This window comes from Hippocampus guttulatus, chromosome 20 (genome assembly GCF_054856545.1).
Source record: "Hippocampus guttulatus isolate MCC_2025c chromosome 20, RoL_Hgut_1.0, whole genome shotgun sequence".
NCBI lineage: Eukaryota > Metazoa > Chordata > Actinopteri > Syngnathiformes > Syngnathidae > Hippocampus > Hippocampus guttulatus.
Genome location: NC_141280.1, coordinates 747,569 through 769,447, shown reverse-complemented (window position 1 = coordinate 769,447; position 21,879 = coordinate 747,569). Strand labels below are relative to the sequence as shown.

Genomic DNA, 21,879 nt, shown 5'->3' with positions numbered 1-21,879 from the left:
CCGCCATCCGCCCGTCAGCGCCGCACGCGCGCCACGATGAGCGAGAGCCATCGCGGCCCCCAACATCAACAAAACGCAAAAAGAAAGTCAAGACAAGACGATCGTCAGCTGGCGAAAAGGAAATCGCCGCCGATCTTCGAGGCGCCATCGGGCGCTCCTCCCCTCCCTCACCTCCATGATGGCAAGCGGCATCTTGGCTCCTGGGAGAAATCGCCCCCCCCCCCCCCCCCGCCACCTGGCCGCGCGCTCGCTCTCGCTCTCGCCCACGCCGGCTTCTGAGATAAATCGATTCTTGCCGCTTTGGCCACGCCACGCTCACTCGCGGAACGTCTCGGCGATCCGTTTGGCTTCAGGGGAAATACGGTCAACGGATTGAGCGTTGGGCTTTTGAACCGGGGGGGGGGGGCGTCGAGGCTTGGCCGCATAAATAGACCAAGAGGGACAAGCAAAAATGTCAGCACCTTAGCGCGTCGCGATGTCGTTTGGAGAAGAAACTTTTTTCTTGCGCGGCGCCATCTGCTGGATCTGCCGTGCCACCGCATCGATGGCCCCGATGCGGAATGGCCAGCGGATATGCCGTCCCGTCAAGTTTCCCTGACCAAAAAAATCAAAGTGTGTTGAACATGCCGTTGTTGAAAGAAGATCTGAACAAACGCTTTTGGCTGCGATTCCATTCTCGGCAACGGATGCGCGAACGAGGCTTCGGATATTGCGATAGATACCAAAGTACGTGACTGAAGTCTCCGTGTCAGCTGGCGTTTGACCCAACCACCGCCGCGTCTGCCTTTAAATATAGCCGCTCGGCCGGCGTGTCACCCTGAGCGAAGCCGTGTCGTCAGCTGCTTTTGCAACACGAGAGGCACAACGCCGCACCGCGCTTCAATCGGACACCCGACAAGCCGGCCGCCCCTCGCCGCGTCCGATATCGACCGCCGCGGCTTTGCGCTCGGCATGAGGACGCAGGCCGGGGCCTCGCTCCGGCGTGGCTCGACTCACAGATCCGTCCCCCGCCCCCCCACCCCCCAGTAATTGGATTTGACGCTCTCCCGGGACGGCGCCCTGCCTGCAATTTGTTTCCAAGTCCATCATGACGGCGCGCGCATCCGTCAATGGAGATTGCGCCCGTTCATTTTCCAGGAAGGGCGGCGTCCGGTGACAAAGGAGTCATCGGCGCCGACCTTCCGGGAAGCATCCAAAGTGCCCGCTTAACGTTCGCCCCATTGCGCTCACGCGCCGTATTGATGAGGAGAATCATCCGGTGGTGGCGAGGAAGCAAGTCCAGAGCAGACGAAGCGGCACGTCCGCTGCACATCGTCAGCACGTGCGCTACTCTCGCAATTGGCGGCGGAAAGACGAGCGCGCGCGTCAAAGTGAGCGATCGCCGATCGGCGCGTCCTCGGGCTGCCTCGTTTCCTGCCGCTCGCCAGACGTCAGGAGCTCTGGCTTTTCTTTGCAAGCGGTCCAGACGTCCGGCGCGGAGCCGAGAGCCCGTTCTGTCGGACGACGGCGCCCCCGGGCGCTCATCTGTTTTGTTGTGGGTTTTTTTAACAAGCGCGGCCAAGGAGCGCCGTCGAGCGTTTCGATCACACAGACGCCGACGGGTTGGCCTCCCTGCGAATGGGCCGAAACTCGGGGGGGGGGGGGGGGGGGCATCCATCTAGCGCGGAAGGGACTCGCATCAATCAAGCTCGGCGGCGCGGCTTATCTGCGGAAGGCGGCCATTTTCAAAACGCGCCAACTCAAGGCACTTTTTCCGGACATCGGGCCCATCTATCTTTCGGGACGAAGTGAATTTTTCATCATGTATTAGCGGGGCTTGCTCACAAGCAACAGCCAGACGAGACCCAACGGCGAGCGGGGCTCCGCTGTTTGCCGGATGAGCGGCAAATGGACGCCGCGGCGGAGGCCCCGCGGGCAGAAAAAGCCCCAAATGAACTCGACAGAAGAAGTCAGACAGGAAACCGGTCTGACGCAAAAAGTCCCATGAGCTCACTCCGCCAGGCGCCGCGCGCTAATGAAGGATCCGCGCGGCTAATTGGGGCTGAATTAAGTCAGGGGGGGGGGGGGGGCCTGCGCTCACTTTTGCCTTCTTCCTGTCGCAAGCGCGCCATTTCCCGGACGCTCGCTCGGCGGGGAAACCACAATTGCCGCTTTTGGCACGACGACTCCTTTCGCATCAAAAGAAAATCTCCTCCAAATGGACGGCGGAAATCATTTCAGACTTTCAAATAAAAAGAAACGACATCAGGTCGTGTCCAACGTCCGACGATTGTCAAAGTGCGCGCGGGAGAACCGCAGCGCCAATTTTCATTTGCCAACACTTAAGAACGAGCGATCTTGACCAAAGGAGGGGGTTGGGGGGGGGGGGTCTCTTTTCTCACCGCCGCTGAAGGGTCCCTTTCGAACCGGCGCACATCATAAAAAAGAAGAATGGGCTTTTGAGGCTGTCACAATGTCAAAGGCCGCGCCTTTCGAAATGGGACGCTTCCTTCCTTACGACGAGGCGGCGCCAAATCCGCCAGCGGGACCCAAAGGGGCCATCTGGCAAATCGAGGCCGGCGTGTCCTATCGCGCGTCGGCACGCCTGCCCTTTTCAAAGCGTGCGCCCCCGCCCACGTCGGGGGAAATCCATGTCCTTCGTCCCATCGGCCCCGACGGGGATTACGGGAAGATCGAGCGGGGGCCCCGCGTCGCAGACGCCGGCATTTATCGATACGATGCGCGACGACGCCTTTGGCCGAAGCTGGACTTGGGCTGCGCTCCCCACGGAGCCGCTTCTTGTAAAACGGACCCCATCCAACAAAAACAAAAGAGGATTAAACATCGCAGAGCGCGTGGCGCCGTGCGATACGAGCGACTCGCCGCGCGGACGAGGATTTCCCACATAGCAGCCGTGCTTTGATCGCTTTTTCTTTTTGTTGTTGTTTTTCTGCCAGGGCAGACTTCTGATATGAGTTCGATCGAGTGGCGGGGACGCAACTCACCTCATAACAAGATAGTGGACAAATCCCCCCCCCCCCTCAGAAAAAAAGGCTTCAAGCCGTTCATGCCGCTCCCAGTTGAGGTTTGCTGTCAAAGTAAACATCAAACAAAGAGAAAGTTACATGTTGCGTATCTGAAATCAGTGCGTAGCGCTTCATGCTAGCTTCATGCTGGGGCTGCGCCATGACGGCCGAAATGACTTTTTATAAAACAATACGTAAAAAGTCTTCAGTGCAAATTGAGAAACTGTTAAATGCTCAGGACTATTTTTAGTGGGGCCTTTTTTTAGATTGTGAACAAAAAAGGTAAAATTTACGAGAACACATTTGAATATGGGCTCAACAAAAGGCCATTTTAAGAGGGGAAAAAGGCAATTGACCATTGATGTACTTACACCCCCCCCCCCAAAAAAAAGCCTGCAATGGCTCATGAGCGCAGCTAACCTCACGAGCCGTCTGGGGGGGGAAAAGACACTTTGTTTGCGCCCTTGCAACAAACGAGCTTCAATGGCCTCCGTTTTCCTCCGATTGCATCACGCTGATTTCACCCCCTTGCCAGTGGAGCCAAAATGCTTCAAGCTTCGGGCGGGCGCTCATGTTAGTCGCTTCACTAACTCAGCCAGTGCATCCAACACACTTTGGAAGTGCGTGGAGTGTCTGCGTGGGGGGGGGGGGGCGGGGGGGGGGGAGCGTCGCCCCCGCGCGTCTGCGCAAATTTGCATTGCAGTGGCTTCATCGCTATAGCGGGTTGACCTGGCCTCCCCCCCCCCCCCGCCGGTCTACCATCGCCTCGGCGCTCTCGCCCCCGCACGCCGGTCGAGCGCTCCCGCGCTCAAATTAGAAGACAAAGGGAGAAAGAGAAAACGCCGCCTGCTAATTATTATTGGCGGCGCCGCCTTGGGACTTTGCGGCATGAATAATTCAACGCTGACGTTCATTAGCGGCGCTGATAAAGATGTTATCAAATTGATGGGGCCGATAGCCAACCCCAAACTCGGCTGGATTCGGGCTCCCTTTCAAGTGAGAGAGGAATTGCCTTTCCAATTCCTTCTTTTATTATTCTTCCGACAAATCATTCGCCTCAACAAGCCTGAAAACTTCACTTGAAGCTTCGGTGTTTGGATATTACACACCGATAGCGAAATCTCGTCGGAAGATAAAACGACTTTTTGGTGCAAACATATGCTAATGATCTTTCCTGCGCATAGCTAAGCGCCTGAGCTCTCTTGACGCTAGAGGGGAAAAGATTTTTTTACTTCATCGACACTTTGACAATATGCTTGAGAAGGTCGAGCACGGTCACGGGCATGTTTGGTTAAAGCAGCCTGCTCTGGTCCAAGGAAGCAAACAACAGATAAAACCAGAGCGAAATGTTTCTTTTGTGCTTCTCCTCAACTTTTTGACATTGATGCAGACTTGCCGATGCGACTGCACCCTTCCTCCAGTTTCATATTAGGGTTAAGGTTTTAACCCCCCCCCCCCCCCAAGAACCTAAAGCAAGGGTTTTATTCAAAACTACAAACACGACAATATTGCCCATCGCAGCAAAGCTAAATGAATTTCAAAAAGGATTTGATGAGCTGCAATGTCATTTTGAGAACATTGTGCGAAAACAAACGAATATCGTGACAAAGAAGAGCGTTTGCACTCTGTTCATATGCGCTCAATTCCAATTATTTTCACTTCTCCCGGCTTACCGTACAGTGTTATTTGATTTGATTTATTTTCAGGTGAGCTTACGCGATGCCTTGTCGCGTTTTCGTCGGCACGAAGGCGAATTCGGAGCCGCGAATTCACTTACCAGATGCACGAGGACACTCGCTTGCTTCCCGGTTGCTCTTTTTGAGGGCTCTGACAAGGTGCTTGCGTCGCGTCTCACGACGATTGGCGCGGAGGTCGCCCGCGCGTGGCTTCCCGGGTGGACTTTGCGTGTTGTGCCGGGGCCCGCGTGGGTTTCGTCCAACATCCCCAAACAAACATGCACGGTTGGTAACTTCGCCGACCACCGGAAATCACGCCCGGGGTGCGATTGGATGGTGTCGCCCGCCTACCGCCCAAAGTCAATTGGGATAGGCTCGAGCACGTCCGCGACCTTCGTGAGGAGAAGCGTCTGCTCCACGTGTACCCCCCCCCCCCCCCGACACCCCAAGTGCACGGGCGTCAAGAGTGAATTTCCGATCCCCCCACATACCGCAGCTGGACTTTACGTACTTTCACGTGGACCTTCGAACAAGTCGAGGAGACCTTTTCCAATCATCCATCGGAAACCTCTGATTAGTTTTTCACGTCGCCCCATTGTAAAATGAGGGCGCACCCCCGACTCGTGACCTGGGCCACATGTCACCGATGATTATTATTCACGGGTCCTTGAAGCCACCTTTCGTTCGGAAGTCTTACACAACACCAAAGCCTCACGTGTGCGCGTTCGTTCCTTATTAGGCTGTTGATTGATAAGGTAGCGGCAAGTCAAAGATATGCAAAGCTTCGGGCTATCTCGAGGCAGCAACAGTTATGTCATGTCAATTGTAAAAGAAATAAATACATCTCGGGTTGTTCTTTACCAAGCGACTTAATGTTGATATTCCAATAGATGGCGCTGTTTCCGTGACTTTGGACAACCACAATACACTCTGGTCCAGTACATTGCGGACGCATCTTTTTGCAGCAGTTATTTTTAATACAATTTCCGAAGACTGTGTCTTGTTTTTTTTAGACAATATTGTCTAAAATTCATTGAATCACTCTAAACTTCATTTTTTTTAAATGTAAAGAACAGATTTAAGAAGCGCACAAACCAACCTGCTCCGCTCACAAAGCTGCATTGACTCGACCATCACGAAAGGCTGCTAAGCTTCCGAGTTCAACTAAACAGGCGCAAACAAACACAAGTTCCATGAATAATAAAAATCTAGTTTGGGCATGAAAATGAGCCGTTACCTTTGGACTGTGGGCAAATATGCTTCCTGCAATAAGAATGTCAGATAAGAAACGGGCAGATATGACATGACGAATTTATGTTGAGGAAGTGTTTGCTGACAAAGCGGGATGCCCCGTTTTGTACCCCCCCCCCCCCCCCCCCCCCCGCGCATTGCGTAAGATGCTCGCCATGGGAATCTAATGGCTGGGTTCCGCAAGCATGACCCGACACCAATTCGAGACAAGTGCAGGCCGGGGGTTTCAAATGAGGCCCCTTTGTTTGTATTTGTAGTCTGGAATTGTGTTGCTACAGATGCGTGTTGACGTAACATTCTTTAGGATTAAATAACCTTAAAATGTCATCTTTTCCAGTGTTAACGGCTGCCAAAAGTCACGGCTTCGACCCCAAACGTCACACGTCCCATTGAGGGACTGTCAACTAGTATGGGGCAACATTCTGAATTTCTGAGAAGGCAGCATCGACATCGGCCGTCAAAACTTTTGGACCAATCGCAACGCGGCATGGACATTGCTTGGGCGGAGCCGCGCCTCCCATTGGTGCTCCGGTCAGCAACGGGCACGGCCTCCGAGCTCAGCTCGACCACAACAAGAGGCCCCGCGAACATCGGCGGAGGAGAGAATCGGGGAAAGAAGTGCAAGGAAGCCGATGGAGCGACAAAAGCGACTCTGAACCAACCAACAAGAGGGTAGGAATGAACTCGCACCGTTTTGAGACGTACCGTCAACTTTCGTCGTCATTTTTGGAAAGTTTGGGGGCACAGCGACCCACACGTCACTCCGTGACGTCAGCACTCGACTCATCGTTCGTCCATTCATTTTCTTCGAAAGGGGAACCGTGTAACTTTAGCGGCTCATCTTCAACCTTGCCTACCACGAGGTCAAAATAGAAAGAATCAAAAGAAACAAAGGCCCAGCGCAGTTTACCAAAGAAAGTTAGTCCCTTTTCATGCTTTTTCCCCCCAATTGCTATCCAAATTAAAACTTGGTGTCTCTAAATTTTCAGTTTTCCCAAAAAAAAATAAAAATAAAAAACCGCATCCCCCAAATTCCAGATTAATTAGAAAACTTTTTTTTCTACATTTTTAACTGTCAAAACAAGTTCATGGTTGTTAATAAGATGCAAAAAGACTCATTTTCTAAACATAGTCACGAGGGCAAAAAAGGTCAACCACTGAAAAACATCAGAAGCTCATTTGCGGCGACAGCCAGTATTCGTGCTTATTGAAACCTCGTCTTTTAAAACCACAATATTCGGTGATACTTGAAAGATGTGCGTCAGAACGACCGTCGCTGCGGGCTGCTTTCAAATGAAGCGATGAACGGGTTTTTCCACCTTAACATGTGTTAGGGCTGCTGCTCCCGGCTCACGGGTGGACTCCAACAGCCAGAGCGAGACGATGTCCCGTCAGCCCTGCGATGACAGCAAAGCAGCCGTGGGCGGCCCAGGTAACACGCGCAACAATCCCTTCTTCCGCACGCGCAAGGGCCGCCGTGAAGCCGTCTGAGGTGAGCGACGTCTCGTCGCGTTTTCAATGCCTTGACCGCTCATCGCGTGTCCATAGCGTATGACATCAAGGAGATGACATCGTTCCAGGCAAACTGTGCCTGTCGAAACGGGCCCGGAGGAACTAGTGACCGGGACACAAATGGATCCCGGCAATTTTCATTGTTAGTTTTTTTGGAGGGGTGAAGTTCTTCCTCAGCGATTAGATTGCAACGGAGCGCTTCTTGTTTACCCAGTGGCCTTTCGTTACCGCTCAGTCAGCACTTTTAAGAGCGTGTCCAAAGATGAACTGTGCCGGTATGTCGCTCGCAAATGTTCCTACTCGCTCTGTGCTTGCGGTGGATGCGGAAGGTCTACACGGCGCTGTTGAACAAAACAAAGCATGAGACCAAGATAAATCGTGTTACCACTGTTTAAGGTAGCTGTACAATTCCATTGCGTTGAAGAAAAACAACAACAACAACAAGAAAAATCCATATGTTTACAAGGGGGGGGGGGGGGAGATAAAAATAATCAGCTGAAGTCATGCGGTTGCACAAGTGTGCGCTCACTCTCCTGGAACTCGTGTGTGCCTGTGATCAGAATCCACTCACAGAGTTCAAACTGGTGTCAGAGGGACTCGGTTGACATTACGAGCGCCACCGATGACCTCCGGATAAGGTTCAGATGTTCTTGCAGGCGTTTGCTGACTTTTCTGGCAGAAGCCCGAAGGTTTTGCGCGAACGCCGACTGTTCTCGGGAACCGTTTAGAATTCCTTTCGCCTTGTGGAAGGCCCCACCGTTGCTCATTCTGCCACGTGTTTGTTATGGCGCGGCAGGTCATCTTTCGTCTTCATTCCACTAGCCTGCACAAATAAAGCAGACGTTTCTTGACAGGTGATCGAACACATTCAAACACATAGTCTGATGCGCAGTAAAATCACTTATGAGGACCCCCCCCCCCACTTGTTTACACTGAGAGGACTCGCTCACAAACGTGCACGGTGACAGATTAAGCCATGCCTGTTTAAAAAAACGAAAACCACAACACACACACACACACACACACAAAAAGTGCCGCAGTTCATCATGCGAGGGTGCTCGTTAAGCCTGCCGGGGTTTAAAGTCCAACGGAAGGACAAATACTTGGCTGCTTATTCACGCATTAAAGCCTGTGACGACGCAATATACACGCCACCGAAAATGCTGCCCGATCAACACGGCCTCCGGCGAAACCAACAAGGTGCGTCATATTGAAGAAAGCGCTTTTTTTTTTTCTTGTTGACATTTCTCCGCGTACACCAAGCAGTGAGGCATCTCGCTTCGAGATGTTTATTTGTCCCGCGCGCTTCAAGTTGTTCCGGCAAAGCTTCTAATTTGGCCTGCTAGCATCGGAGCGCGCGGCCGTACTCACGGGGCGTCTTCTCTCCGCTCGTCCTCCGGCAGGCTGCGGCCGGCTGGTGGCGGCGGCGGCGGCGGCGGCGTCGCTGAGCGGCCTGATGCTGGGCTACGAGATGGGCCTGACGTCGGGCGTGCTGCTGCAGCTGCGCGGCGTCCTGTCGCTGTCGTGCCGGCAGCAGGAGCTGCTGGTCAGCTCGCAGCTGCTGGGCGCGCTGCTCGTCTGCCTGGCCGGCGGGCCCGTCCTGGACCGCTACGGCCGCCGGCGCTCGCTGCTGCTGAGCGCCGCCCTGGTGGTCGCCGGCACCCTGCCGCTCATGGCCGCCGGCTCGCTGGCGGCCTTGGCGTCGGGCCGCGCGGTGGTGGGCATGGGCACGTCGCTGTCGGGCACGGCGGCGTGCCTCTACATCGCCGAGATCTCGCCGCGGGAGCGGCGCGGCTTTCTGGTGACGCTGTACGAGCTGATGCTGGTGCTGGGCGTCATGCTGGGCTTCGGCTGCAGCTGCGCCTTCGCCGCCACGCCCCGCGGCTGGGCGTACACCTTCGGACTGGTCATCCCTCCGGCGCTGCTCCAGATGGGCGCCCTGGCCTTCCTCCCGCCCAGTCCCAGGTTCCTGGTGGCGCGGGGCCAGCCGGAGCGGGCCAGGGAGGTCCTGGCGCGCATGCGGGGCGGCGCCAAAGAGCGGGTGGAAGAAGAGCTGCGGGAGATCCAGATGGGGCTGAAAGAGGAGTCGGAGCACAGCTTCGCCGAGCTCTTCGGCGCCAAGTCCAACCTGCGCTCGCGGCTCCTGACGGGCGCGGCGCTGGTCTTCCTCCAGCAGGCGACGGGGCAGCCCAACATCCTGTCCTACGCCTCGCCCCTCCTGCGCGGCGTGGGCTTCCGCAGCGACGCCGCCGCCACCCTGGCGTCCACCGGCTTCGGCGCCGTCAAGGTGGCGGGCACAATCCCCGCCGTGCTCCTGGTGGACCGCGTGGGGCCCAAGAGCTTCCTGTGCGCGGGCGCGGCGGGCATGGGCATGTCGCTGGCGGCGCTGGGCGCGCTCACGCTGCAGAGTCGCACGCACCTGTCCAGCCTGTGCGTCAGCCAGCCGCCGTCCAACCGCACCGGCGCCTCGTGGGACGGCGACGCGGCCGACGCCGCCCGGACGCTTGTCCTGAGCACCCCCGTCTGGCGGACGGACGCCGACAACGGGACGGTGCGAAGCGGGCCCGTGGACCGCCGGTCCTCTTGGCTCAAGTGGGCGTCGCTCTTCAGCTTGCTGGCGTTTGTGGCCGCCTTCTCCATCGGCCTCGGGCCAAGTGAGTAGAGCGCCCGTTGGCTCCGAAGCCCGCCTTAGCCGCCGCAGGGGTCCAGACCGAGGTTCCCGTAGTTCACCAAAACTGACGAAATGACTCCGTTTGAGAACCGCCGAGTTGAAGTATTCGCACTTTGCTGTGAGGGACAAAAGAGTTGCGTCATTGAGCGCCGCTACGGGCAACTTGACACGCCGGGTGTGTGTTTTGACTTGCCAGTGGTGTACGTGGTCCTCAGCGAGATCTTCCCCGCGGGCGTCCGAGGGCGAGCCGTGTCGGCGGTGTCGGCCATCAACTGGGCCACCAACCTGCTCATCTCCATGACCTTCCTCACCATGACGGGTGCGTCGACGCTCTCGCCTCCTCCCCTGGAAATCGCCAGAGCCCATCATCAATCGGAGACCGCCGCCGAGGCGCAGTGACCAAGCGCACGACACGCTGCTCCAAACATGAAATTCACATTTCAAAAAACCTTTGATGAAATGCAATTGGGGGGGGGGGGGGGGGGACCATTGGTCCATCTCTAACTCATGTCAGGACAGTTGGGCACAGTGCGGTGCTGGAGCGCCACAGTAATAAGCAAGAATTTACTGGCCCGGTGCGAGCACGACGCACGTCAATGTTTTTTCTTTTCTTCCTCCTCAGAGAAAGTCGGCGTTCCAAACATGATGTTCCTGTACGCCGCCCTGAGTTTCGTCCTGCTGGTGTTCGTCATCCTCTGCGTGCCCGACACCCGAGGACGCACGCTGGAGGAAATCTCCAAAGAGCTGGCCAAAAAGTGAGCGGCGGATCGGAGCGCTGCCGCGAGGCCGACTCGTCGCGCGGCCTCATCGGCTTTTTCCTCATTTCTCCAGGAAGCACTTTGAATTCAGCCTGTGCAAAAAGGTCCAAAATCCAGCGAGGAGCGGCACGTCCGGGGAGATGGCAGCAAACATCCTGTGACCGACGGACAAGCGCACTCATCAAATGACCCTTTCTTCACCCTTTCTTCTGACGACACGCTTGGCTTTCTATGACTTAACACAACACGTCCTTCTGTTCATGACACACGATGCCGTCCATCTTGGTTGGGGTTTGCTTTTTTCTCTCGGTGTGATTATTATTTATGTGTAATATGCTTGAATGATTTTAGAAAATATTGTTTCCATACTTGGACAATTCTAACGGTCAAACTGTATAATGTACATCTTGAAATTGGGCTTTTTAGTCTTTATTTTTAATTTTTATGACCACTTGACCTACTCCATGACTATTTTAATGCTGGCCATTATGGTGGTACCGGTACCATTGAGTACTTTTCAAAGTGGTACTTTGTGTCAAGATTTTCTGGCTGCTGTCAATTCCAAAGTGGCAGAACAGCGCCATCTTCGGGACCGGGAGAGTCTTTACAGGCGGTGGTTTCAAAAGTGAATTTCACAGACCCGTGGAAAGACATTTTGGACTTGACGTGCGCATATACACATTGTTCCGGGCCATCGATTTAAACGTCCGCGGCAGTGAAGGCGTTACAAAGGCAAATGTCCATCCAAAATTAAAATGTGGGATTCTAAATCAATGTCCGCGTCCGCTTTGTTTCCATTCCGGCATTCTCAAAGACAGACGGCCGCTCGATTGATGACATCTTTATTTTGATATAAAATACACAAGAGTCACACATCTTTTAAGTGGCGGTAAAACATGGCAGAGCCGCGGCGAGAGCGTCGCCCTCGAAGGACTCCGAGCCGTTTTTAAATGGATTGGATGTCGTCGACCGCAGTTAAGAGTAGCGAGTGGGTTGGATATTCAAAAGCCGCCTCACCCGTCGCGTCAGCGCCACGTCGAGCGTAACGGGGCTTACGTTTCAAGTTTGTAGCTGTTGAAATCTTCTCAAGCCGCACCAAGACGTATACTCAAAGGTTATCTATCCTGCACAAAGTCGATCCTCGAATAACAATAATACAAAATATTTACACTTTACAGCGAATGTGTCCAAATGTACAAGCGTTGAGTGTACGCCGCCGCCGCCGTCGAGTGAATAGCTGACCGTTAAGAGATGAAGAGAGGTTTTGTCGTTTGCCGTGGACGGAGAAAACGGTCGACTTCCTGGTTGATTGCGCGGGATGGCGGGGCGGCACTTCTGAAACGACTGCGAGTCCACCAGCGGCGGTCGCAAAAGGCGCCGTCCGTCGAGAGGACCGCCGCAACCTTGGCCAAACCGGAAGCGCTTCTCACTTGCAGAGCGGCTTCTTGCACTCAAAGAGGAGCGGGTACACCTGCTCCACCGCCGTGGCCACGTTCTGCACGTTTGGTCCTGGCGGGGTCAGAGCGTCGCGGTGAGGAACAAGCAACAAATCAAGAGCCCGGGCGGCGGCGTGGGAACGTCGGCTCCCACGCCGCCATTCCTCCGGGGATCGGGATTACCGATGCAATGTGACCTTGAGCCGTGAGCTTCTCGGTACCTGTGACTGTGAGGCTGCCCGTGGAGAACACCTGGATGGTGGCCTTGATGGTTTTGATCCTGTAGGTGGCGGCGGGATGGAGCTCGGGCTCGTAACTGACGTCAAACAACAACAAGCACATCGAGTCAGGAGTTGCGTTTCCATGCCGCCCGGAGACAGCCGTTGGTTGAAAATGACTGGGGCAGTCAATTTCTGTCGCTATCACAGTGGTGTGTGACATTTCCAATAAACCCGGCTGAGCAGAGGTCTGCGTGTGTGTGCGTGTGCATGTGTTTGAGGAAGGGGGGGGGGGGGGGGTTATGTTTATGCGCGCCCATGTGTATGATGTGGCCCTTTGCAGTAACACAGTCCAAAAAATTGTCTCTTGGTCTCTGACTTGGTTGGCCACCCCCGCAGGACGATGGCTCCCAATGTCCTCTTCGCCATCTGGCCACTAGAGGTCAGACTAAGTCCATTCATTTCCAGAAGCGACGAACGCGGTGCCCCACTCACCTGGCAATGGGCCGGTTCTTCTTGGTGAAGTCCACCAGGTGGATGGCAAAGGGCATGGAGCACACAGCCAGCACGTTCACCACCTTGAAGGCCGAGAACCTCACCTGAACACAACACGTTGCAACCTCAAATATCGCCCGCCAATGCATCACACCCATCCCCCTACACCCCTGCGCAGTCCCGCTCGTCTCCGAAACATTTTTCTGCGTGCCGGAATGTTGACAAGACATCAAAAAAAGTCTTTACATGAGTTTCAATTCCCCAAATCAGTCCCCTCACGACATCGACTTGTTTTCATTTCTTAAAGTGCAATGACAGTAATTGAGGAAAGGCTTTTTTTCTTTTGTCAAAGGCGAACATGATAAGGACGAATGCCGATAGTGAGTGGCAAAAGTGACGATTCCCACCTTGAAGCCGATTTTTTGCAGGCATCGTGCCAACCGGCGAGCACCCTGCTTCGCCTCTTCCTCGCTGAAAGACAGAACGGAGCGGGAGGGGATTACAGCTGATCCACAAAATGCCTGCTAGCGCACTCAATGCGCATTTCTTTTCATGCCGGTCAAAGCAACTTCAGCTTCCACGTGATGCTTATGTGACCAGTCATGTCTACCTTGTTGCTCCGGTGCAGATAATTTTCCCAGAGGACCAGATGGAAGCGGTGATCTTGGGCTTACGGAGCTTCATGAGGACTTTCTGAAACATGCACGCAAACACACAGTTTGGGATTTTATTTACTTGAAACTCTATGGCATACCTTTACCAAACAGGTCATGCTTTTGTTGCCCAAGCATGCCGTTTAGACCCAAGTAGCAACTTTTGGCGACACCGCAATGAATACTTTACGTGATCATTTGGAGCACATTTGAGGTGAGCATGTTGCTGTGGAGCATATAGCAAAAAAAAAAAAAAAAAAATCTGCGGACCTAGCATCGACTCTTGTGGAGCACCACCAACATCGACGGAGGTCCTCTATTTTGCGGCAGTTACATTTCTACAGCACGACAGAAATTTGCAGGCAATCAAACAAAAGCATGTACCTATCTTAAGTCGCGTGACAGTCATAAAGCAAAAGAGGACACTTTGCACGCATGTCATTTGGAGCACTCGAATCCCAAACATCCTTACCCCCACCTCCGGCTTGTAGATGACGTTGGTTCCCTCCAGGGCGATAGTGCGCAGGTTGAGGTGGCACCTGGTCCTGAATGTCGCCACCACATTGGTGACGATGATATCCAGAGTGTCATCGTTGTTGGAATCCATGAAGGAAGTGTGCGTTTGTGTGTGCGTGTGTTGCACGGAGAGGACCACAAGGGGCTCACTCCTCACTCGTCCACCATCGGCATGACGATAAGCGCCTGCGGTGCAGGTTCAAGCCTGAGGGAAAACAAAGCTACTGTTTAGGATCATTATGTAGCCTTGATAACTTCACCCCTTGATAACTTCACTGAGGGATTAAATATGAAATCATTGACCAAACAATCAAGGTTCCCTCGCAGCTGACCGATGTGACCATCTTCCTTCCTTCTTCCCAAAAACTTTGGAGATCTGCCCAACATAGCCACCAACCTACCTACCATCTAAGCTGCATCACAATCAAGCAACTTACCGAGACATGAAGATGTTTTCTATTTTGTCTTCTTTAATTTAAGTATCCGGCTTCCCCCCACCCGCCTGATGTCGAGTCACTCGCGGGCCCGGCTGCACAACGCGCGCGCGTCGTCCCTTTACTACAAAAGCTCAACGCGAAGCGAATTAAAGCGGCGAGCGTGCACATCACAGGTCCATCTTGCCGCAGCGTTTCGTCTCATCAGCTCCCAAACACAAAGACTGTGTTACACTTGGCTCTTGTGCTTTGTGGGAACACTCGGGGGCTGCCCTCGCGACCCTCCCGTCCCAATAATCAGGGCAGAGGCTTTGATGGATAAACGCAATAGTCGAGTCGGGACGAAATTGCGCACATTTACGCCCGAAATGACGTCAACCTCGGGCTTGATGTATCGGTTAGCTGGAAGGCTCGGCTAGGCTAGGCTAAGTTCGGTTGCGGAAGGGGTGAGCGGGTTAGGGTTATGATTTAGTGAGCGTTATCCGGTGTAACTAGCCGCCGCTCAACACTTGTAACACCAAAGATCGTAACCTGACTTCAAAATAAAACCACCGGCGCGATATGAACTATGAATGAAGAGTCGTTAGCATCTGGAGCTAGCAGACTAGCCGCCTTCAGATGTCGCTGAGGAGTTTCCATTGCGTGAGGAACGTTTTGTTTTCGTGCTGCCTTTGAACTGTTTTCGATACCTCGTCCGCCTCTCAACACGGGAGCGGGGAGCCCTCGGACTTGGACGGTTCCCGTCAACCGGATCGTTCACTCCCTTCTCGCAGGTTGCGGAAAGAAAATACGAATGACTGCGCCACCTCGTCAAACAACTTCCGGGTGAAGTTTACAAAATAAAAGTCATCAACGCGGTTTCCGGCTTCGGCCTTCAGAACAATAGCGTTGAACGTTCTCCTTTGAGACGAGCAACTTGCAACTTGCGAATGACGTCGTCCAATGACGTAACACATTACAGTACAGTTCACGAGAGCCACGAACAAATGCAAGAAATGGCTGGAAGCCATGAAGGACTATTTACATTTAATTTAAGGAACAAACAATACGCGTTGGTGTCAGATGCATCAAATGAAGACCGGTTTGGGTCTTTGCAATTGAAAACATTTATGCAAACAAGCAATTAACGTCAAACGCAACGCATTATGTATAACAGGATAGGATGCAAAAATGATTTGATTAAAAATAAAAGGAGAGGCACGCTAGCAACAAAATCTACAACCGCTATAGGGCGAGCATATGAACAATTTTTTTTTTTGGAGTACTGTATAGGTAATATCTCTTTTTTTCAGAAAGTGGTTGACCGTTCCTCCGAATAAAATAGAGTGCGAGTGAGTTATTGTGTTGACAAACGTTTCTCAAACGCCAATGTTCCACTGAGCTCAGCTCGCGTAGACGCCGTTGGCAGACGACGTGGTGGCGCGTTCCCTTAACGTGTTTACTCTGCGCCTGACGTTTAAAATGTGGCAATTTAACGCCGTCTCCAAAAGGGGGGAACATCTGCTCTGAAAAAGTTCTGGAGTGGCTACAAACCCAAAGAGGGGAGCGGGGAAACTGTTTACAAGCCAGTGGGAATGTTTGTGTTCTCAATGAGAGAATCGGGCCTCATGAATGAGTGTCTCAAAGAGAAATCTATCTTTATAAGTCACATGCAATCTGCGCGAGAACGCCCTTGACATGTCCCGAGATGTTTATTGTGAAGGTTTACGGACGACACAAATTTCTTCATGAGGTCATAGCGCACAGAAAGTAAACACGCAGATGCGAGCACTTGCGCAGCATCGCTTGCGGATACGAGCGAGAATAAACAAAAGGTCCATCAAGGAGACGCGGGCTCATTGACGGGCCGCGGTCTCTCTCGAGTGCGGCCTTTCACCGATCGAGAGTTGGGACGAGAACCGATCCCCGGAGCGGCGGTGAACCTCGCGCGCCGAGGTTGGCTGTCACATCGTAAAGACCGCGCGACATAGACGAACGGCGTGTGAGTCAATCCAGCGGCGTGCCGGTGCAGCTCTGGATTCTGCCAAGTGTAAACAGAGACGTGGGAACGAGCGGGCCTGTTTACATCACGGCCATTCTTCGCGGGACCACCAGACCACACCGCGCGCACACCATTCAAATGGCAACTTTTTGTGCCGACTTTCATATTCACCTGCGCCGGGCTCCGCTTTGCAGGCTGCCGTACTTTGCGCAGGAGCGCCGCATCCAGCGAAGACTCTGCGACTTGCCGCCATCTCGGGTACGTCACCGCCACGGCCGCAAGCCGAGCCGTTTGTGAAGAGGCCAAGCTGATCGGAACGGACACAACAAGAGCCTGTGAAGAAAAACCATCCAACGCGTCGTCCTTCCATAATCGAGGAGTGGACGCGCGGGGGGACAAATGGTGCACACGCCATGGCGGCAGATTTACGGCGCTAACATTAACACACCTGCGCAAACGTCGAGGAGTGCGTAGCCATGTTTAGACTAGCGTCGCGAGCGATAACGTTGACACATGAGCAATCCGTGGCTTGGCTCCAAAGCGCACCGAATAACGATTGCGATTGAGTAACGGCCCATCGCGAGCGCGTGCTGGCGTGCTGGTTTTTGGCGGGATTTTTCTTATTAGCGAGTTGCATGACGGCGATTGTATTCCAAGGCCACCTGCTCAACATCCATCACAGGAATGACGTTGATTTCAGGAAATCTCGGCCATCGTTTATTTCAAGTTGAGTCATCCGCCGAGTCTTTTTCCGCCACGCCCTTCAAACAACATCACCGCACAATTTATCAGCGACAGTTTTATTTCTCACCTCAATGGACGCAAATTTGTGTCAAAAAGCAGTTGGCCACTTGATCTTTTAAAAAAGCGATGCCCGAGAATGGGCTTGTCGCTGGGGGGCGGTAGAAGAGAGATTTTAACATGCTTTTTTTTTTTAATTTTAAGTTTTTTCTTTCTATTATTTGTTTTAGGGTCATCTTCCCTCAGCAACACGTGCAGAAGGATCTCGCCCCACCCCCCCAACAAATGGACACGAATACAAAAATAACCACTAAAAATAAATACAAAAGCACAATGAGCAATCAATAATCCAAAAGAAATCTTGACTTTTTTCGTTCAAAATACAAATACTAAAAACCGAAAGCAAAATAAATCAAACACATTCCAATTCAATTCATTTTGTTCCAAGAAAATAAAAAGCTCCGGCCTCCAAGCCGTACTGCGATACACACAATATGAGAACATGGGAAAAAAAAAAAACTGTCGCTGAAACATTATGAATGTTGAAGGTAAAACATAAGGATGAACTATAAGCAGAAGAAGAAGAAATGAATAGACTACTCTATTTTCAAATAACATACTTTCAAATCGTCTTGACAATATATATTTTTTAGTTTGTAAAATATCGCTTAATGTAATAAGTGAATGACTGATTCAAGGACCGTTTTCCCCACGACTTGGAAGCCCGGATTTGCCCAAAACGACATTAAGATTCCCAACCCAGTAGTGCGAGTACGTGTGTGTGTGTGTGTGTGTGTGAGAACTTGGAGGAAAGGGGGGTGGGGGTGGGAGGTGATGAAATAAAAGGAAGGATGTTTTGGGGGGTGGTCCAAGTGTTTGGGGGGGGGGGGGGGGGTAGGACCGAAGGTGCAGAACGATGGTCGGAAGAGTGTGTGTATGCGTGTGCGTGACGACATGTCAGTGTACATGCATGTGTGTTGCTTGCATGGGAGATTTGTGCTTTTAACACACACACACATGCACACATACACTCACGCACGCACACACACGTGCACACACACACACACACACACACACACACACACACACACACTGATCTTTAAATTAATGGTCTCCTCGGGGAGTCATCCAAAGGCCACGGGCGTTTGGGAGAAAAGATTCTCGGAAAACGGCTTCATCGTGAAAACATTTGCTCATCGCTAACCACGTCTTAGCCATCCGCTAAGAGGGATGCGTGGGAGGCGGGGGTCCTTTTGGGAGGAAAGGGGGGTGGGGGTGGGGGGGGGGGGGCAGCGCGAACGAAATCCACCGGCAAATGCCAAACTCGTGGCATTCGCTCAGCCTCAAAAGAAAAGATAAGACGACGACGACGAGAGAGAGAGAGAGAAAAAAAAACGTTCTCAAGCTTCTTCTTCCGGCTAACCGCAAAGCCGGAAGCCATTAAACGGCGCGCCAATAAAAGCGCGTCAGTCAGATGTATCGCGCACGTCCCGGGGCCTGCGTGGAGATACGCAGCAGCGAGCTCCCATTCTTACGGCGCTGCACTTTACAGGCCGACGCACGCGGAGTCGCCAACGTTCTGACGGGTCGATGTCATTGTCATCACGTGGAAGCGCCACGCCGGCGGATCTCTCGTACGTCAATCTGCATCACGACTCGCGTCTTGGAGGGTAAGACTGCAGAATTGAACGACAGCTATTGGACATTCGGGCCCAGATTTGTTCTTTTATGTCGTTGTTGTTTTTGAACACAACACAAATGCAAAGGCCAGGTGGCTAAGGTGGCTACTTTGTCATCAATTCACACGTTTGAAATGTCTTTTGGACGCGCTCGCGCTCATGCTCTTATTTCAAGGTCGTGCGTGGCGTTGCGGGAAGACGACGACCTGGAGGCTTTCCTCTCAAGTGCTCACACGCAAGCGCCTATCTGTCTCGCACCCGTTCCAAGCCTCCGCAAAGGAAGTACTTGTGATGACGGATGGCGTTTTCCTTGTCCCGAGACTTGTTTTCGCCGCCTCCTTAGGACGCTTCGTCGTCCGCGTTTTGCAGACCGAGGCTCATTTTGAGCAAGGAAACGGATGCGACAAATTCTGTCAGGAGAGCGGACACGGCAAAGCGCGAGCAACGGCATCGCAATCGCCGTCCCGCCGTTTTGACCCGTACGGCGCGCGCGGACCGGCGGCTAGCGCCGGGATCGCGGAGGAGGGGAGGCCGAGGAAGGTTGTTAGTCCATCCAAACAAATGCGCCGGCGCTTCTTTTTACGACTGTCCCGTCAGCCATTACCTGCACGCCGAGTTACGCCCGAGTGTAAATACAGAGCCACGCCGAGCGCACGGGATGACTCGCGCGCTCATGTGCGTCCTCGCCAGCCGTCCGCGTGCACACAAAGCAACGCGATGGCCCCGTGGGCCCCCGGCCCAAAAAGTTGATTCTATTTCAGCTCTTGCGACGGTTTAGCACTAATGGACACAGAGCGCGGCTCGCGCTTTTATCTCGGCGCTCAATAAAAAGCCAACTCAACGAGCCGCCGTCTCTCCGGTGGCCTCGGTCCAAGTGGAAAATTGAAATCGGCCGGAGCAACAGGTGGCGCTACTGCCGTTACGGGTTCAGAAAGGGGAAGAACGCCACGACCGGCGAGTCAAAATGTGAGCCGGAGACCCGATAGGGCAGGATGCTGCCTCGAGACGTCCGTTGACTTTTGGTTTTCCAAGATACCAGTTGCAGTTCCTTTTATGGTTTGTTTGTTTTGACTCTTGAGCAAAACCTTTCTGTCAACTAAACAACTCACCCCACCGCAAAACATCGAAAAAAAAATAAAATAAAATAAAAGAAACAAGCGCAGGTTTAGTATTTCCAACAACCACGTGACTAAGCCTCGAGTTTGCTCGCTTCGTGCTCTCAATTTGGATGAAGGTAACGGTCGATATGCGGCCGGCGCCCGTCAAGAGCCGCGCGTGTGCGCATCGCCCGCGGGGTGGCCACGACGTGCGTGTGCGCGAGGTCGAGCGGACGGAGGTGACGTCCCGTTTGGCGCAGCGGAGAAATGATCCGCACGGTTTATTATCTTTAATTAGCATCCGAGGTGGAAAAGATAGATAAGGAGCACCATTTCGCTGATGGATGTGATACGTATCACCCCCCCCCCCCCCCCCCCAAAGAGACAAGGTGTTGTGAAAAGCAGGAAGAAGAGCGTCATCAGTCAATCGCAAAAGCAGCGTGATTGTGACCTGCCCCCAAATTCCATCTTTTAGAAGTTGTTTGTGTCCTTCGCCGCTCAAAATGGCTTCAATAGCACAAGTTGAGCTGCGATTCCTAAATGCGCCCGGAGCCCAACACGCCCTCGGGTGCGAGGGAGGGCAAGAGCCCGACATCTTCTTCTTTTGCAGAGATGTATTACGGCGAAGCCCCAATTATCATTCAAGACGAAGCGCAACGGACGGAAATCTGCGCGCGAGAGCAACTGGCAGATTTCGGCCGCCCCGTTGTTGGCATTCCATGACAAGCGGAGAAGGTGCAAAAAGGAAGAGCCATTTTGTCTCTTTCTATAGTCAGACGTGACAGCTAGCCGCGTTGTTGGCCGCGGAGGTGCCCGCCCGCTTGATAAGACTTGCAGATTTTCTTTCATCGTTCCAATTTGGCAGGCCTGTTCACAAACTGCAACAAACTCCTGTCGGTGGCGCATCGGTTGACGTGACATTTTCACAATTTCAAAGCCGATGCGGTAATTAGCACCAAGCGCCGAGGATAGCGCACATCTGTTTGCAATTTGGCCATAAGGGCCGGATTGCTTTAGCATCTGTCCTCCGCGACTAAGTGGACTCCAGCTCAGGTCGCACTCACACGTACAAACAAACACATGCACACGCTAATGAGCTAACACCCGCACGCAGACAAGCACTTGTCTGCTTCCTGCCTGTGAGACTCGGGGTTCAGAGGATTGTGGGGGCTCCCTTGAGATTAGTGTGTGTGTGTGTGTGTGTGTGTGCGCCGGGGCATCTTTTTATCATGAGTCACATCTCACCTCTTCGTCATCTCCGGTGAGCCTCCGGTAGCATTAGGTGGGCGTCTCATGGGAGCGTTGAGCCACACTCTGGTGAAAGCACAGATTAAACTGAGATGTCACATCAGGGTCTCGTTTAGGCCCACCGGAGCTTGGCAAAGATCATTTGTTAAGACGTTTCACCAATTGTAAAAAAAAAAAAAAAAAAAAGCATCCCATGTGAAAAACAAAGTGGGGGAGGAGGGGTACATTAACTCCACTTTCATATCGTGTTTATACAAAAAGATCCTGGCCAGTGGCCAGTAGCTTTTTGTATTGTAACTCCTAAGCGCACATCGAGTATTGTGAAATATTTGTACAAGTTACCTCCCTGTACATCAAGCTCTCTCCCCCTCCCTGGGGGAGGAGTGGGCGAAGGTGGAGAAAGAGGCGGTAGCGGCGGAAGGTAGCCAGGACGGCTCTCCATCAGAGGCCCATCTCCCCGCGGGACCTGCGAGGAGGAATGGGGGGGGGGGGGGGGGGCTCATGTGGG

At 53.1% G+C, this 21,879-nt stretch overlaps 2 protein-coding genes across 6 annotated transcripts; one reads left to right on the top strand and one right to left on the bottom strand.

Annotated features, from left to right (window-relative positions):
- Positions 1-6,419: 6,419 nt before the first annotated feature.
- slc2a12 (solute carrier family 2 member 12) lies at positions 6,420-11,647 on the top strand. Of its 3 annotated transcripts, none has more exons than XM_086100769.1 (6): positions 6,420-6,604; positions 7,267-7,364; positions 8,848-10,098; positions 10,312-10,434; positions 10,738-10,870; positions 10,947-11,647. In XM_086100769.1, exons 1-6 carry the CDS (start codon positions 6,420-6,422, stop codon positions 11,032-11,034), a joined length of 1,878 nt encoding a protein of 625 aa, XP_085956895.1. In that variant the 3' UTR covers positions 11,035-11,647. The 3 variants fall into 3 exon arrangements, with proteins under 3 accessions (XP_085956895.1, XP_085956897.1, XP_085956896.1); XM_086100771.1 differs by having other exon boundaries at positions 6,545-6,604; positions 7,267-7,424; XM_086100770.1 differs by having other exon boundaries at positions 6,545-6,604; positions 7,267-8,644.
- A 52-nt stretch (positions 11,648-11,699) lies between these two features.
- tbpl1 (TBP-like 1) lies at positions 11,700-21,846 on the bottom strand. Of its 3 annotated transcripts, XM_086100777.1 has the most exons (9): positions 21,714-21,846; positions 21,369-21,437; positions 16,778-16,913; positions 14,148-14,396; positions 13,633-13,715; positions 13,430-13,493; positions 13,023-13,126; positions 12,531-12,625; positions 11,700-12,382 (listed from the first exon to the last, which is right to left on the bottom strand). In XM_086100777.1, the coding sequence occupies exons 4-9, from the start codon at positions 14,280-14,282 to the stop codon at positions 12,300-12,302; spliced, it is 564 nt and encodes a 187-aa protein (XP_085956903.1). In that variant the 5' UTR covers positions 14,283-14,396; positions 16,778-16,913; positions 21,369-21,437; positions 21,714-21,846; the 3' UTR covers positions 11,700-12,299. The 3 variants fall into 3 exon arrangements, with proteins under 3 accessions (XP_085956903.1, XP_085956902.1, XP_085956904.1); XM_086100776.1 differs by lacking the exons at positions 16,778-16,913; positions 21,369-21,437; positions 21,714-21,846 and adding an exon at positions 15,315-15,450; XM_086100778.1 differs by lacking the exons at positions 16,778-16,913; positions 21,369-21,437; positions 21,714-21,846 and adding an exon at positions 15,315-15,450 and having other exon boundaries at positions 14,154-14,396.
- Positions 21,847-21,879: the final 33 nt, after the last annotated feature.

Bases quoted from the DNA above. Each gene is read 5' to 3' on its own strand.
- tbpl1 (XM_086100777.1), bottom strand. From the start codon at position 14,282: ATGGATTCCAACAACGATGACACTCTGGATATCATCGTCACCAATGTG. The intron at 13,127-13,429 runs GTGGGAATCGTC...TGTTGTGTTCAG, and splicing joins TGCAAAAAATCGGCTTCAAG to GTGAGGTTCTCGGCCTTCAA. The intron at 12,626-13,022 runs GTGAGTGGGGCA...GTTTGACGTCAG, and splicing joins AAGAACCGGCCCATTGCCAG to TTACGAGCCCGAGCTCCATC.
- slc2a12 (XM_086100769.1), top strand. From the start codon at position 6,420: ATGGACATTGCTTGGGCGGAGCCGCGCCTCCCATTGGTGCTCCGGTCA. The intron at 10,099-10,311 runs GTGAGTAGAGCG...TTGACTTGCCAG, and splicing joins CTCCATCGGCCTCGGGCCAA to TGGTGTACGTGGTCCTCAGC. The intron at 10,435-10,737 runs GTGCGTCGACGC...CTTCCTCCTCAG, and splicing joins GACCTTCCTCACCATGACGG to AGAAAGTCGGCGTTCCAAAC.